Genomic DNA, 14,374 nt, shown 5'->3' on the forward strand with positions numbered 1-14,374 from the left:
AGTCCGGTGACGGTCGATGTCTATTGGTATTGGTGAATTGATGTGTATGTACTTGTGATTCATTATGCATGGCAGTACCTCGCGATAATCCATCAAACTGCTTCAAAATACTTCGCAACCGGTGACGTCCCTCATTGTAGCTAATGGGGCAAAGGTGAAGAGAGAGAAAGAACGAACGATATTCTGAATTATAGTCGCTGTATACAGGGTGTAACAAAAATACCCAGCGTATTTCATTGAATCTATATATGTATCTTCACAAAATTTAGTTTATTTATTTATTGAAAAAATACTTAAAATGTTAATGTCAGATCTAAAACTTTTACTATACTGTTTTATATTGTAGGAAATAAAATAATAATACGCTTTCTCTTTCGGATAGGAAAATATTAATAAAATTATATGTTATTTTCATATATGACAAAATCTGAATGAAATTTAGAATGCTGCATATATGTATATCTATATATTTAGAACAATACATATAGGAATTTAAACTTTTCATCAAATATATTGATAAATATTTGCATAATTTAATTCTAAATAATAATTAGAATATCCTAAAGTAGTGGTAGTTCACATTTTTGTTACACCTTGTATATTCGAGAAAATAATGAATGCGTGCAAACGCACATCACGTGATCGAGATAAGGTTGAAAGGCGCTCTATATATATATGTATTACGAGATTTTTACATAATTCATCAAATAATGTTTATTGGCGTATGGGCAAATTCCCTAGGAAGCCTAACCAGCCATATAGATAAGAAGAAGAAGAATTCATCAAATAGGCGATCAATCGCAGATTAATTAATTAAGCTAAAAAACGAAATTTAGTGTCATAAAAATTTGACTTGATAATGTCTTTTTTATTTGCGTTGTCTTTACATGTTCAAAATCCTATAATATATTTTATGCACTGATATTTTATTCGTATATTCATCGTGAACGTTATCGCACAGAAATGACAGCGTCATCATTTTCGTCTAATCATTCAATTATGCAATACAGTTAGATAACGCATTCCAATGCATTTGTAAGGATGAGTTGCTATTTTCAGTAAAATCGTGGATATTAATTTCATTTGTTGTATTTGTTATTTATTAATTGTACATTTACATTTAGTTACAAAATATCTATATACATATATATTTATTTGCTGAATGTAAGTAAATTTGTGAATATGATAGAATCGTTATATAAGTTATAATATGTATGTTATTATACAATATTGTATATGTGTGAATATTTATACAATCGCGATTGCAATACGATCTTAAAAAATAATATTTTAATTATGAAAGTAGAAACGTTTTAGAGAAATTGGTATATATATCATTAGTACTAAATTAAACTTTCTGATATGCTTTACTGGCAGAAATAAAATGCATTTTATTGAATCTATTAAAACAAATTATAAGTAATAAAAAAAGAAATTGGAATATAAGAATTTAAAAAATTGTAAATATATTTTTTATATGGCATAAAATATATTATATTAATTAGAGTTCAATAATTTAAGAATAGAAAAAATTTAATTATACTATTTATTTTTAGATCTATTTTTAGATACACACACACATACATATATATGTATATGTGTGTATGTTGTATCTAAAAATAAATAATATAATTAAATTTTATATATATATAAAGCAATTAATAATATAAAGTATATATATTTTGTATGATATTGATGCAAATAATTTTGATTATTTTCTTTATATATTTTAGATCAATCGACCAAAATTCTTTTAATGAAATTATGAAAATGGCATATTGTACCAAAGATAGTATTCTAAAAGAAGCTATTATCCAGATTGGTGCTGGAGGATCAGCAGGTTTTATTGAGGTTTGCATAATGCATCCAATGGATCTTGTTAAAACACGTTTTCAGCTTCAAGTAAAGACAGCAAAAGCAGATCCATTGTATTATACAGGTAGTTATATATGTGTATATTTATATTTTATATAAGACATAAAGTATAATATTTAAATAGTATAATACATAAATATAATTATATATATGTAAGAGTATTATATATATATGTGTGAGTTTTTTAATTCATCGATTGATGAATTGCATGATGCGCAAACACAGCAAAGTGCTGCATTTGCGCATCATGCAATTGATTAATCGATGAATTGAAAAACTCACCCATATATATATAATACTATACATATATATAATTACATTTATGTATTATAATATTTAAATATTAAACCTTATGTAAAAAAAATATAAGTATAACGACATTTGTATTAATCATGCACATATTAGATATATTAATATTTTAGGAATTTATGACTGTATGACTAAAATGTATAAAACTGAAGGATTACCAGCATTTTGGAAGGGGATTTTACCCCCAATAATTGTAGAAACTCCCAAACGCGCAGTTAAAGTGAGTGTCCATTGCTTGATATTTAGAAGTATGATTTTTTTATTTGTGTAAAGATTAAGTTTTTTTTTAGTTTTTTACATTTGAGCAATACAAACGATTTTTCTTATTTGGCGCCAATACACCTTCTCCATTGGTAATTATTTGAATATAAATTATTAACATATTATATACAACTTTCTAATTATATGTAAGATAAACAAGTTTACATTCATTTACAGACATTTTCATGTGCTGGTTTCTTTGCTGGTGTTACAGAGGCTATATTAGTTAATCCTTTTGAGGTGATCAAAGTAAAACTACAATCTAATCGAAAGCACATCAAAGAGAGCCCATCAACTTATGCAGTGACAAAAGAAATTATTTCAAAATATGGTTTTGGTTCAAACGGTCTGAATAAGGGACTCACAGCCACTGTAATGAGGAATGCGGTGTTCAATTCAGTCTATTTCGGTTTTTATCACTCCGTTAAAAGATACATGCCAGAAAGTGTTAAGAAAAAACCTTGGTTGGAATTTTTAACTCAAGTAATTGAATTCAGACACGATAATTATATGCATCTGTTCTTTACAGTTTGTTACATAAAACAATTTTTTTAGATTGTTATAGGATTTTTATCAGGCACTATAGGTTCCTGTTTAAACATACCATTTGATGTTGCCAAAACTCGCATTCAGGGATCACAAGATGGCACACAATATAAGGGAACATTAAACACCATGTACATTATTTACAAAGAAGAAGGGTATTTATGAATGTGATTTACTTATTTGGTAAAAATTGTTCAAAATTTCAGTTACTCATATATAACACACCATTCTAGATTCAGAGCTTTATACAAAGGCTTAGTACCAAAAGTGTTAAGATTAGGTCCGGGTGGTGCTATTATGCTTGTGGTGTATGACTACATGCATGTATTTCTTACGAAAAAGTTTAAGGATTAATTTTTATATTATATTTTAAGATGTTATGAGGTAACTATAAGTCGTTTTAAGAAAATGCATTTGATACATATATATAAAATAAGAAATGAAATAATTTTATAATTATATAAAAATATGATTACATATTTTATGTGTCAAAATTGTAATAAACTTTTTTTAATAATTTTAATTCGTTTTTAATATAATTATAATAGTTATTATATATTCAACATAAAAAAAATTAATCATCTAAGACAGTATCTAGCCATTTTTCTAAATCAATTGGTTTAATTGAAGTACTTTTTGGTTTTTCTTTGGAATCTACAATAAATCAATATTTTAATTTCCAAAAAATAAGAATTTAAAAAATTCAATTATAAAATTGTCACTTATGTAATCTAAAAACTTACCATTATTATGAGATGTTGAAATAAGCGGTGCAATTGTTGGATTACTCTGGACTGGTTCCTTTAAGGATAATAAAAAATCGATATCTTCTTCTAAATTATCGACATTATCTTCTGTATATTTCGTATTTACTGTCGACTCCGAATTTTTTGATTGATCAATCTTTGTACTTTCTTTTGTTTCATTTTTCGAATATGCAACATCTGATAAACTCAACACGTTTGAATGAAAAATTGTATCATTGTACATCGCCATTCCTTTCTCAGCATCATTATTGATATTCGTCAATTGATCGCTCTGAAATATGATTATGTAATGTAAATCATCAAATCATCTCTAATCATTCATTCAAAATCGAGAAAATTATTTGCGAGTTACATATAAAGTTAGTATACTTATTCTAGTATAGATTCTCTATAAAATTGAAACACATTTTATTTTTATTAACAGAAACCTGATTTTTAAAATAAGTTCAATTTTGAACAGTACATCACAAATTATACATGGTTTATTAAAGGTGTTATTATACTATAATATCAAATCATAATGTTAAGTGTGCGATTAGGATTTCTTTGATTTGCAAAGTATAAATATCTTACAGGTTGTATAATTTGAAAGATTTGAAAGAAAATTTAAACTCCAAGCAAGTCGCATAAAACAAACATACATCAAAGCAAAATATAAAAATTTGGTGTCGCATTAAGACGTATACATATTTTAAATATATAAATTATTTTAATTTTCTCTATATATAATAGTTTGCAAATCTTAATTTTAGATATCTTATACATTATATCTTGGAATTATATATTATCAAGTATAAAGCTAGTATACTTACTATGAAGTACCTATCATCTACGTTAATATATTCGTTGAATGGAATACAATCGATTGCGGCAGAAAGTGTTTTTAGATTTAAGGTGAAAAATTCCGAGTACTGTGACGAGTCGATGGACCAAGCTTTTTCCGATTTAAAAACAAAGTGTCCATTTTTTGAAAGTGGCGCGTTTATGAGAACGCCGAAGTCCTTGCCTACGTCTTCATCGGTTGAAACTTCCACGTAATCGGCGAAGGATGATGAAGGTTGTCGTAATCTCTTTTTCTCTTTCGTCTTTTGCATTTTCAAAGATATGTCTCAATATTTTACGATCATAAATATGAGTTGTAGACTTCTGCATACAGGACGCCTTGATCATTGACGTATATATATACATAGATTACCATTCCACCTGCAGAATGAAGCCGGAAGTTGCGAGTGAGAGCAAGTGTCAAATCACCTATCTCACTCGCAACTTCCGGCTTCACTCTACAGATTAATTATAAGAGTGACGTGTAAACGTACTCATTATTGATTATTATTAAAAAAGCTGCCTAGTTATGCTAATAGTAAAATTATCTAACGAAAATTTGACTGTATACTTAAATAAAAAGAATGCAAACTCAATTATATTGATCAGTCAGCAAATAAGAAATTTAGATTATTGCGGTCCAATCTCATTTAAACATGTTTCTCGCTTTGAATTAAATTAAAATTTTATGGAATGATTTATGATAAATTGGGATCTATGAATTCGAGGATTTTTTTTTATTGGAAGCTGGTTTTATTGGCATTATATTTTAGATCAGGTTAAGATATATATACGGATTTCTCGATATTTTTATATATATCATACTCCTACAAGATTAAAATCTATAAATTTGTAAAGACAATAATTATTGAAATAGATTAAATCTAGAACTAGAAACTTCCTTTTACCGCAAATGTAAAAATATTTATATCATACAGAACGCCATAATGTAAAAAGAAAAGGGATTAATCGGTCATGGTAGAAAAACATTTATTGATGAAATGTTATGATAAAATCCAATTACTATGGACAGATAAAATTCATAACAGAACGATGTTTTCTTGGAGAGAGGTCTTGGGATGGTGGAGGGAGGAGATGATGGAGATACACAACTTTTATTTTCATTTTCATATAGATAAATATATATATATATATACATATATACATAATATATATAAAAATATATATATATACATATATATATTTCTCTAAAACGAATAAAATGGCGTATGGCAACCAAACCAACTGATAAAGAATATGATCGGTATAAAGGTTTGGGAGCACCTTACGCTCGTCCCTATAATGAAATATATTTCGATGCTTCTTGAATATTTTCGGAAACACGTTCTCGGCCCTGTTTCACCCCCAACCAAACGATTAGTCTGTCCCGGTCGGGGTCTGACGATCAACTCGACTTGTCTTCGGACTTGCATTACTGAGCGCTTGAAGTTCTCTTCTAAGCTTGAGACTTCTCAGCCGGAAATGAATTGCAGATCATATTCTTTGTCACAAGCAACCGAGAAAACCTTCGGATTCTTGACAATGTGAGCAAGATAAACGTGTCTTCGGATATCTTGTCTTCAATTTTTCAAAACTCATTTTTTCAGAGTGAGAGAAACTTCAAACTTCCCTCTATCATCCAATACCTCTTGATTCAAAACCTTATAAACAAACAAACAGGTTAGAGAACTTATTTTTACTTGAGGTTTATTATTTTTTTGTTTTTTTTTTGTTTCGTTTTCTTGCTTTTTTTTTTGGTGGAAAGAATTCGCCATACTTATATCAGATTCAGCTCAACGGCTGGAATACAACTGTAAGCTAGCAATCGAGAAAACATCGAGCACTCAATCATATTCCAGCGTTTTCATTATAGAAATGTATTTTTACATAATTTAAACCTTATCTTCATATAATACTATTCGGAAGAAATATAAACTTATGAAAATAAGGTTTTGTATCTATTCCAACCTTACTGTAGTTTTATGCAAATAATATGCTATATTTTGCACTTTATCATTGAAACGTTGTCAACTGATGTTATTTAATATTGCAATTTAAATGTTGTATAATTGAATTATCTAGGATGCAAAAATTTGGTAAGGTAAGAATAGTGATATTTAACATTTTTTTTTTTTAATATAAATTCTTTTTTGACCCGTTGTTAGAAGAGAAATATTTGGATCAAAGTCAAGGGCTCTCCCAAAACACCTGGCCTCTCGCATCACACTCGAGTCACTTAATACCGACCTGAAATTCATTAAGCAACAAAAAAACCATGATTTTGTTACGCAAGTTGCGGATTGCTGCTTAATTACTACCATACGATTTATCGTATGCATTTCTCTGACACGCACCCGTCTGCCATTTTTTCTCGCTAACGTAAATATTTAAAATTTTTTTGCAATCTAATTAATGTTATCGGGTCAAACTAGAAATATAAGCAGTCCACAAAAATATGAATCCAAAAGAAACATTGTGGCATGAGTATTTTTTATTCAATAATTTTAATTTAATCAAAACACTTATCAAATATAGAGAAAAAGGATTATTTATTAATATCTTTTCTCTTAAGATTTATAATAAAAATATACACATATTTGACTATCAGTTTCAATCATTTCCTGTATGTTTTGTGTAAAGAATATTTAAGTTTGCATATGTGTATAAACTAATCTTTTTTATAATTTCAAAATTATTTTCAAGAAAAGTCAAATACATTAATGTGCGCATGTATATATCAAACAGTCTAGTCATAATAAATATGAATATAATACGTTATACTGCTAGAAATATAAATGTCATCAAATATAATTATGAAATTATTTTCTGTAAAATTTTCATCAGCGTATCAAAATATATAAACCTATGTGTATATAAAATAAAGCATTAAAAAATATTAATTAAAAGAACAAATGTATACTACATGATAGTGTTAGTGTAAAATATCAAGTTTTTTATTTTATAGAAAAGCAGCTCTATATTTTAAAATATGGAGTCGCGTATGTTTTAATATATATTTCAATATATGTAATGAAACGTATCGATGCAGACTGCTTATATTACAATACAAGCTAAAGGAAATTGTACTTACGTGGCGAATAAGAACGTGATCTGGAACGATCGTAGCGAGAACGTCGGCGGCTGTAATACGGGCTGGGAGAGCGACGATAACTTCCTCTATAGCTGATCCTAATTTCCAACGCGAGAGGAAAAAAAGAACAATATGTTACAATTATCTTTTTAAATCGCAAAAGCTTGAATTACTGAGTTTAAGTTGAATTAAGGGTCATGCTTACTCTCTACGTCTGGGTCCATCCCATCCTCTATCGTGCAGATGCGTAGGTTTTCCCATGTATATTCCCGGTGTCGGTGTGTGAGCACGTTGTGTGATAGAGAAATCTACCCTTATTCTTCTTCCATCAATTTCCATGCCTGTACATTGGTCTTTCGCAACTTTGGCATCCTCCGATGATTCAAAATATACAAAACAAAATCCTCGAGATCTTCCAGTCTGTAACAGATATGATTTCAATGCAATTGTATTATCGTTATCAATAACTTTGTAATATGTCACTAAGTTGTATCGATTTATATGTATAGTGTGACCAGAAGCTTTTAATGTGTATCACATATCTCTCAAATATATTATATGTATATAAAAATTATAAATTTCTAATATTGTTTTACATTCCCCAATATAGATACTTTTGAAGTAACAGTCATTGTAAATTTTGTGTATATATGTAGGATATTTAATTTTAATTAATATAGTCGAATATTGTTAACTATGGTTGTAACAAGAAACTATTTCATACAAAAGGTGTCAAGGGAGAAAAAGAATTGATAATCTTAAATTTTTTTTAAATACACAAGGTATTTCAGAAGAAATTCAGCATTATAGGACATGATTCTACACAAAACATTTTAAACAAAAAAGTTTATGTATGTGTATATTGTGGATATAAATAAATAATTTTATAACTTTACCTTAGCATCAATAACGACCTGTACTCGTTCAACGGGACCGTATTTCGAAAATATGTGATGAATTTGTTGTTCGGTGGTAAAAATCGACAATCCGAAGACGCCTAAGCATCGGGAGGGACAGGGATTGTCGCGATTACCGACATGACGTCGCCTGGATGACATTGGGCTGCGCGAATGGGACCGATATACATGTCGGTCGCGAGAGTACCGCGATCTCGAGTACGAACGTGATCTGCTGCGGGAGTAACGGCTGCTACGATACGGCGAACGACTCCGGCTACGGCTACTACCGCGGTGACCGACATTTGTGTACTTGGTACCGCGATAGGACTTGCGACCGCGAGACACGGAACGACTCCGCGATCTCGAGTACTTGACCTCTGCTCTATGCGACTCCTTCCGCTCCCGTGATTTGCGCGATCTAGAGTGCGATCGCGAATCCCTTAAACCGCCGTCCGCAGTTCGTGGTCTTCGTGGACTCGCGCTGCGACTGCCGCTTCTCTGTAAATTATTGAAAACTATGTTATATATTGTCATTTTTTTTATTATGTATTTATTATGTAGAGATGTAAAAAATCCGAAACTAAATTATTATTAAATCAAAATACTAAAGTAATATATAAAGGCTCTGATAATGGTAATTAAATAGAAAAAAAAAGATAATCATAGCCAGTGCAGTAAGTAATGTCCATATAAATGCGTTTAGTTATTGCGTTAACTCTTTTCTCCTCTATTAATTAAATATAATTATTGATGAGGATGATGAGGATGATGAGATGATGAAAGAAGTGAGGATTTAAAATTTTTTAAAAATAATATACATATAATAAAGTATATAAAAAAGATTTCTCGTTTCCATTAAAAAAAAAATATTACATTATCTATTCGGAACAAAAAAATTCACAGAAACATGTAATTCTCAAAATTTTTTAAGGCATTAATAAGTGTAATTATTTATTATTTTATTATAGGTGTGTAGGTTCCATATTATTATAATATTGTACATACATTTTATATTATAATGATTAAAATATAAGACAGTTGTATATTACTTTTTGTATATAATAAAAAATACACACAAGATGTTAAATTTTTCAAAAATAATATTAATAATCATACATATATGATATATAAGATAATCTTTAGAACATTAGATTGAATGTAAGCAGCAGATTGATGATGTTATATATTGCGAGATAACATGAAAACTTTCTTAGATTGATTTTTTGATTTTGGAAAAATGATATATGCGTACACTTTTATTTTATATATATATATATATATATATATATATTTGTATATAGTTATATCAGTTTAAATCAACTTTTAAAGAAGTTATTGTGTCAGAATTTTCTTCATACTGCATGTTATCAACAATAATAATGACATTGTATTGTATACAATTTCCTAAACATATATATATATCAGAGCGATATAAACAAATCGACTGCTGAAAATAATTCAATTGTAATATTTATAACCTTATAATATTTTCTCTTAATAAAATGACGTCATATAACCTCAATACGAGGTTGAAGGCGTAATTTCACCAACCGGTGACTTTAACACGAAAAAAAAAAATTTCTTAATAAAAGATTATTACAATATTATTGTCATATGGCACATTGGAAATTCGATACATTAGAATCATATTTACTGCAAAAATACGTCTTAAAATTAATTAAAACAGACAAAAAGAGTTATATTGATTACGTATTCGCGTGGAATTGATAATGGCTATAAAACCACATTGCTGGATCGATATAATGGCTGCATCGAGGCTGTCCGTATCGTCATTTGTTATAATTCACGTAACAAAAATTTCTCGTTGTTATACAAAATTCGCAGAATATTGTACTCACCTCGATGTCGCTCATCGTTAATCTTCTTTGTGTCTCTTAAATCGAAGAAAGAAGAAGTGGAAATCTCTTAAAACGAGCAGCAATACTCCGTGTCGTTAATTCACGATAATATGGCGTAGCTCTCGACAGGAAACGCCGGGCCCCCAGATGTACACAAATGAACATACCAACATCCGGCAGCGTTGCCATGGATATGGAAACCAATGGAAATGGCGATTCACGTCCTTAGGGTCATTGCACAATAGATTGTCCAGTTGATGACAGTTGCGGATTGACCAATCAGCTGATAAATTGCTCTGCAAATGTGAAGGAAAAACTTGTGACAGCCATCTTGGTTGTATAAATTCTATGGCAAAAGCTCCAAATATTTCCTACGTCCATGAAACAAACAAACCTTATAGGTTAGATTAGAGCACGAAATTTTAGGAAGCGCCGAAAGCACCATCTCTAGCTCTTTTTCTGCAACTACAAGATCGAGAAAAAGATGAAAACATAAAATCGCGATTAAAAATTCCCTAGAAAGCCACAGTCTAGTCCTTTTTCCCTAGCCGTAAAGATGAGAAAAAGATGACAACCTAAATCGCTATTTTTAAAATTCCCTAGAAATCACCATCTAGTTCTTTTATTATAACCATAAAACCGAGAAAAAGATGACAACCTAAAATCGCGGTTTTAAAATTCCCTAGAGAGCCAGCGGCTAGCTCTTTTTCCCTAGCCAGAAGATCGAGGAAAAGATGACAACATTTAAAAAATTCCCTAGAGAGTCTTCGTCTAGCTCTTCCCTTTAAAATGTCATACGTCATGTTAAACATACTTTCATATACATTACAAATTTGAATCATACATTTACTTGCATATTCTCTGTTCGTAAACATTCTTGAGATATTTACGCATAAAAGACAATTGCTATTTTTTCCACGTTAACATGACATTATGAAATAAAAAAGCTGCAAAAGTATCTCGTCGAATGGTAAACCAGTCGTTCAAAGTACGTCAGAAAACATTCAAACAAATATTTTATTCCCCGCTTAGCAAAGATGCTTGCTCCGAAAGCTCTGATGAAACTGCTGGATCTTCTCGACGAGGAGAATCTAGACACCAGCCTCGAGAGTCTCTGCAATCAGCTTCACCAAAGCTTCCCTAAAGAGGATCGCTTCAAAATAGGAACAACATTGCTGTTACAGTTGCAGCATGTTGATTTGCTGCCAAAGCAAGTTCAGCGTATTATAGCATTGACATTGCTGTTCGATCTCTATAAAGGGGAACCATTAGCTTCCACACCCTTCGCCAGTGTATTTGTGCAGGTTCTGAAGCAGGAAGACACGAATAATAATGGTGGTTCAAAGCTGCCCAACCATCACACAGGTCACATACCATTTCTGTCTCATTGCGAAAGGAATTTGTTGGTCAATTTATTGGGATACAATTACAAGGACGTTATTAAGAAAACACCACGTCAGATTGTGGATGAATTTTCCTTCGTCTCTGTACCGTCTATTGATTTGACTAACTTACAATTGCAGTTAGCGGAGCATCAGTCTGAGTTGCCATCCGTCAGTAAATGTGGGAATCCTATTATTCTGCCTGATATGGATCATTCCAAGGAGACAGAGTTCGACGACACTACTGTAAGAACCATAACTGAGAGTCTTACCACGGGTGATCCACCATTATGCAGACAGAGCTATCGTCCTGAATTTCTGAGGCTGGTGCCACCCCTCTATCATTCCATCAACGAGATAGCCTGGTTTAATGTAACAGAACCGACGCAATTTACAATCGAGTACGATGCCAGCATGTGTGTGTCCAATTGTGCTGGTGCTGAGGCTCGTAAACTAATGGGCAAAGCTTTCAAGGGTGTATTAACACTACCCCAGCAGCAGCATCTAGTCAACGAACTGGAGAACGATCCGAAACTCGTTTACCATATAGGGCTTACACCCTGCAAATTGCCGGATCTGGTTGAAAACAATCCTCTGATCGCCATTGAAGTTCTATTGAAGCTGATGCAGTCCAGCCAGATCACCGAATACTTCAGTGTGTTAGTAAATATGGAAATGTCCCTTCATTCGATGGAAGTCGTGAACAGATTGACCACCACGGTGGATCTGCCAACAGAGTTTGTACATTTGTATGTTAGCAATTGTATATCCACTTGCGAAACCATTAAGGATCGTTATATGCAAAGCAGACTGGTACGATTGGTTTGCGTATTTTTACAATCTCTGATAAGGAATAAGATTATAAATGTGCAAGAACTATTTATTGAAGTCCAAGCATTTTGTATTGAATTTAGTCGAATCAGAGAAGCCGCTGCGTTATTCCGACTTCTAAAACAACTTGAATCTGGTGATACAGGTGGACTTAATGCTTCATCTACAAAAAACAAAATAGATATGTATTAATAAAATAATTATCAGGTATTAAATATCATCTGGAGCACATGTATTGTCAACAAATTATTGTCTAATTATTTTGTTATATATCATATTGTATTTATGTATTGTGTTCTTTTATATGGCATCTAATTAGATTGAATATAATATGATAACATTATTAATTATATCAAGACACTCGAGTAACAAATATTTTTATTACTTTTTAAACTTGTGTAAAAAAACTAAACTTATGTAAAAAAAATCATGTTCAATAAGATATGTATCAAATAATGTTTCAAACAAAAATTTATAAAAAAAAATTTGATTGAAATGTCATACTTATAGATTAAATTCGTTATACATATATGTATATAAAACATTGGGATTAACATATTGTGATATTTGAATGTCTCTAATTTAAAATTTATAAATACTATGTTTCTGTGTGTTCATAACATACTATCGTGTAATAAATAAATGCCTTGCGTATGTAAATAATAATTTATTTAATTTTTAAAAATTTTACATATTTGTAGCATATTTTATCATGTCTTAGATTTTACAAGTACAAAACAGGATATTACAATTGATAATAAATATTACAATTGATATATAATTTTGTTTTGCATATGTATTCTATAAATATCCTCTTTATTAATATATATACATTTCATAATATTGATTGGTTTGTAATAGACAAGCTTCTATTTTAATATATGTTTACAGTTTGCATTGTAAGAAAAAATATATATTGAATATAATTTTTATCATGTACATGCTTAAATACATGACAAATACGTACAAATTTTATGTAACAAATTGTAATTAAATATTTTTTAATTTAATGTCTCAATATAATTAATATACATATTTATGTTTGTGTGATCTTAATTGATTCAACTAAAAAACAATGTTTACAAGCAAACTTATATAGATTGTGATTCTGATGGAGGCTTTTGCTTTATTGTTATTGATTTAATTAATAATTAATTTCTTATCCAAATCCATTTCTCATCAGTTTTACTATTGATAATATTATGATAAATATTATGAACACATCTGACAAGGAACACTTACAAAGTGTTATATCTACTTCCTAATGATGTATTCTTGAAAAGTACTGGCCGAGACAAGTTTAACGAAATATAATATTTTCACCCCAAATATCATATATATACCATCACATTTTTTCCATAGATTTACATTTCCCAAAATTCGACCTCTAATTTTTCATGCATTTTATACATCTTTCAAAAGTAAAATAAATGAAACTTCGCGAATATCCCTTGTCAGAATTAAACAATACTTTATATCTTATACATACATGCAACACAATTATATTTATAAATAGTATAATTGCTATAATCATAGTAATAAACACACACATACTATAATTATATTAATGTATAAATTAAAAGTAAAGTGACATAGCATTATACAATAAATCGCTATCAAAGTGTTTCATTATTTAGTTCATCTGCAAACTGATGTATATTTCTTACCATAATCATTAATATTTACATCCAAAAGAAATCTACATTATATATATACCATGATGACTAACATG

General features: G+C 29.9%; 4 protein-coding genes across 6 annotated transcripts; 2 read left to right on the forward strand and 2 right to left on the reverse strand.

The window, feature by feature from the left end:
* The first annotated feature begins 11 nt into the window (after positions 1-11).
* LOC145935777 (mitochondrial 2-oxodicarboxylate carrier) lies at positions 12-3,509 on the forward strand. 2 transcript variants are annotated; one of them, XM_083037371.1, is made up of 7 exons: positions 12-154; positions 1,734-1,939; positions 2,298-2,404; positions 2,475-2,537; positions 2,623-2,928; positions 3,001-3,146; positions 3,225-3,509. In XM_083037371.1, the coding sequence occupies exons 1-7, from the start codon at positions 144-146 to the stop codon at positions 3,343-3,345; spliced, it is 960 nt and encodes a 319-aa protein (XP_082893497.1). In that variant the 5' UTR covers positions 12-143; the 3' UTR covers positions 3,346-3,509. The 2 variants fall into 2 exon arrangements, with proteins under 2 accessions (XP_082893497.1, XP_082893498.1); XM_083037372.1 differs by lacking the exon at positions 2,475-2,537.
* On the reverse strand, positions 3,369-4,941 carry LOC145935778 (uncharacterized). The gene is made up of 3 exons (XM_083037373.1): positions 4,571-4,941; positions 3,735-4,029; positions 3,369-3,645 (listed from the first exon to the last, which is right to left on the reverse strand). The coding sequence occupies exons 1-3, from the start codon at positions 4,850-4,852 to the stop codon at positions 3,566-3,568; spliced, it is 657 nt and encodes a 218-aa protein (XP_082893499.1). The 5' UTR covers positions 4,853-4,941; the 3' UTR covers positions 3,369-3,565.
* Positions 4,942-5,553: 612 nt separating this feature from the next.
* Positions 5,554-10,589, reverse strand: Tra2 (transformer 2). 2 transcript variants are annotated; one of them, XM_083037933.1, is made up of 5 exons: positions 10,430-10,589; positions 8,568-9,068; positions 7,877-8,091; positions 7,672-7,769; positions 5,554-6,241 (listed from the first exon to the last, which is right to left on the reverse strand). In XM_083037933.1, exons 1-5 carry the CDS (start codon positions 10,442-10,444, stop codon positions 6,216-6,218), a joined length of 855 nt encoding a protein of 284 aa, XP_082894059.1. In that variant the 5' UTR covers positions 10,445-10,589; the 3' UTR covers positions 5,554-6,215. The 2 variants fall into 2 exon arrangements, with proteins under 2 accessions (XP_082894059.1, XP_082894060.1); XM_083037934.1 differs by having other exon boundaries at positions 5,554-6,827.
* A 611-nt stretch (positions 10,590-11,200) lies between these two features.
* Positions 11,201-13,398, forward strand: Not11 (CCR4-NOT transcription complex subunit 11). Its single transcript, XM_083039402.1, has one exon. It carries the CDS (start codon positions 11,467-11,469, stop codon positions 12,832-12,834), a length of 1,368 nt encoding a protein of 455 aa, XP_082895528.1. The 5' UTR covers positions 11,201-11,466; the 3' UTR covers positions 12,835-13,398.
* The last annotated feature ends 976 nt before the right edge of the window (positions 13,399-14,374 follow it).

The sequence above is a fragment of the Prenolepis imparis genome, unplaced genomic scaffold, assembly GCF_030444845.1.
Source record: "Prenolepis imparis isolate NDT839.2.m4 unplaced genomic scaffold, iyPreImpa1.0 SCAF_5, whole genome shotgun sequence".
In the NCBI taxonomy this organism is placed as follows: domain Eukaryota; kingdom Metazoa; phylum Arthropoda; class Insecta; order Hymenoptera; family Formicidae; genus Prenolepis; species Prenolepis imparis.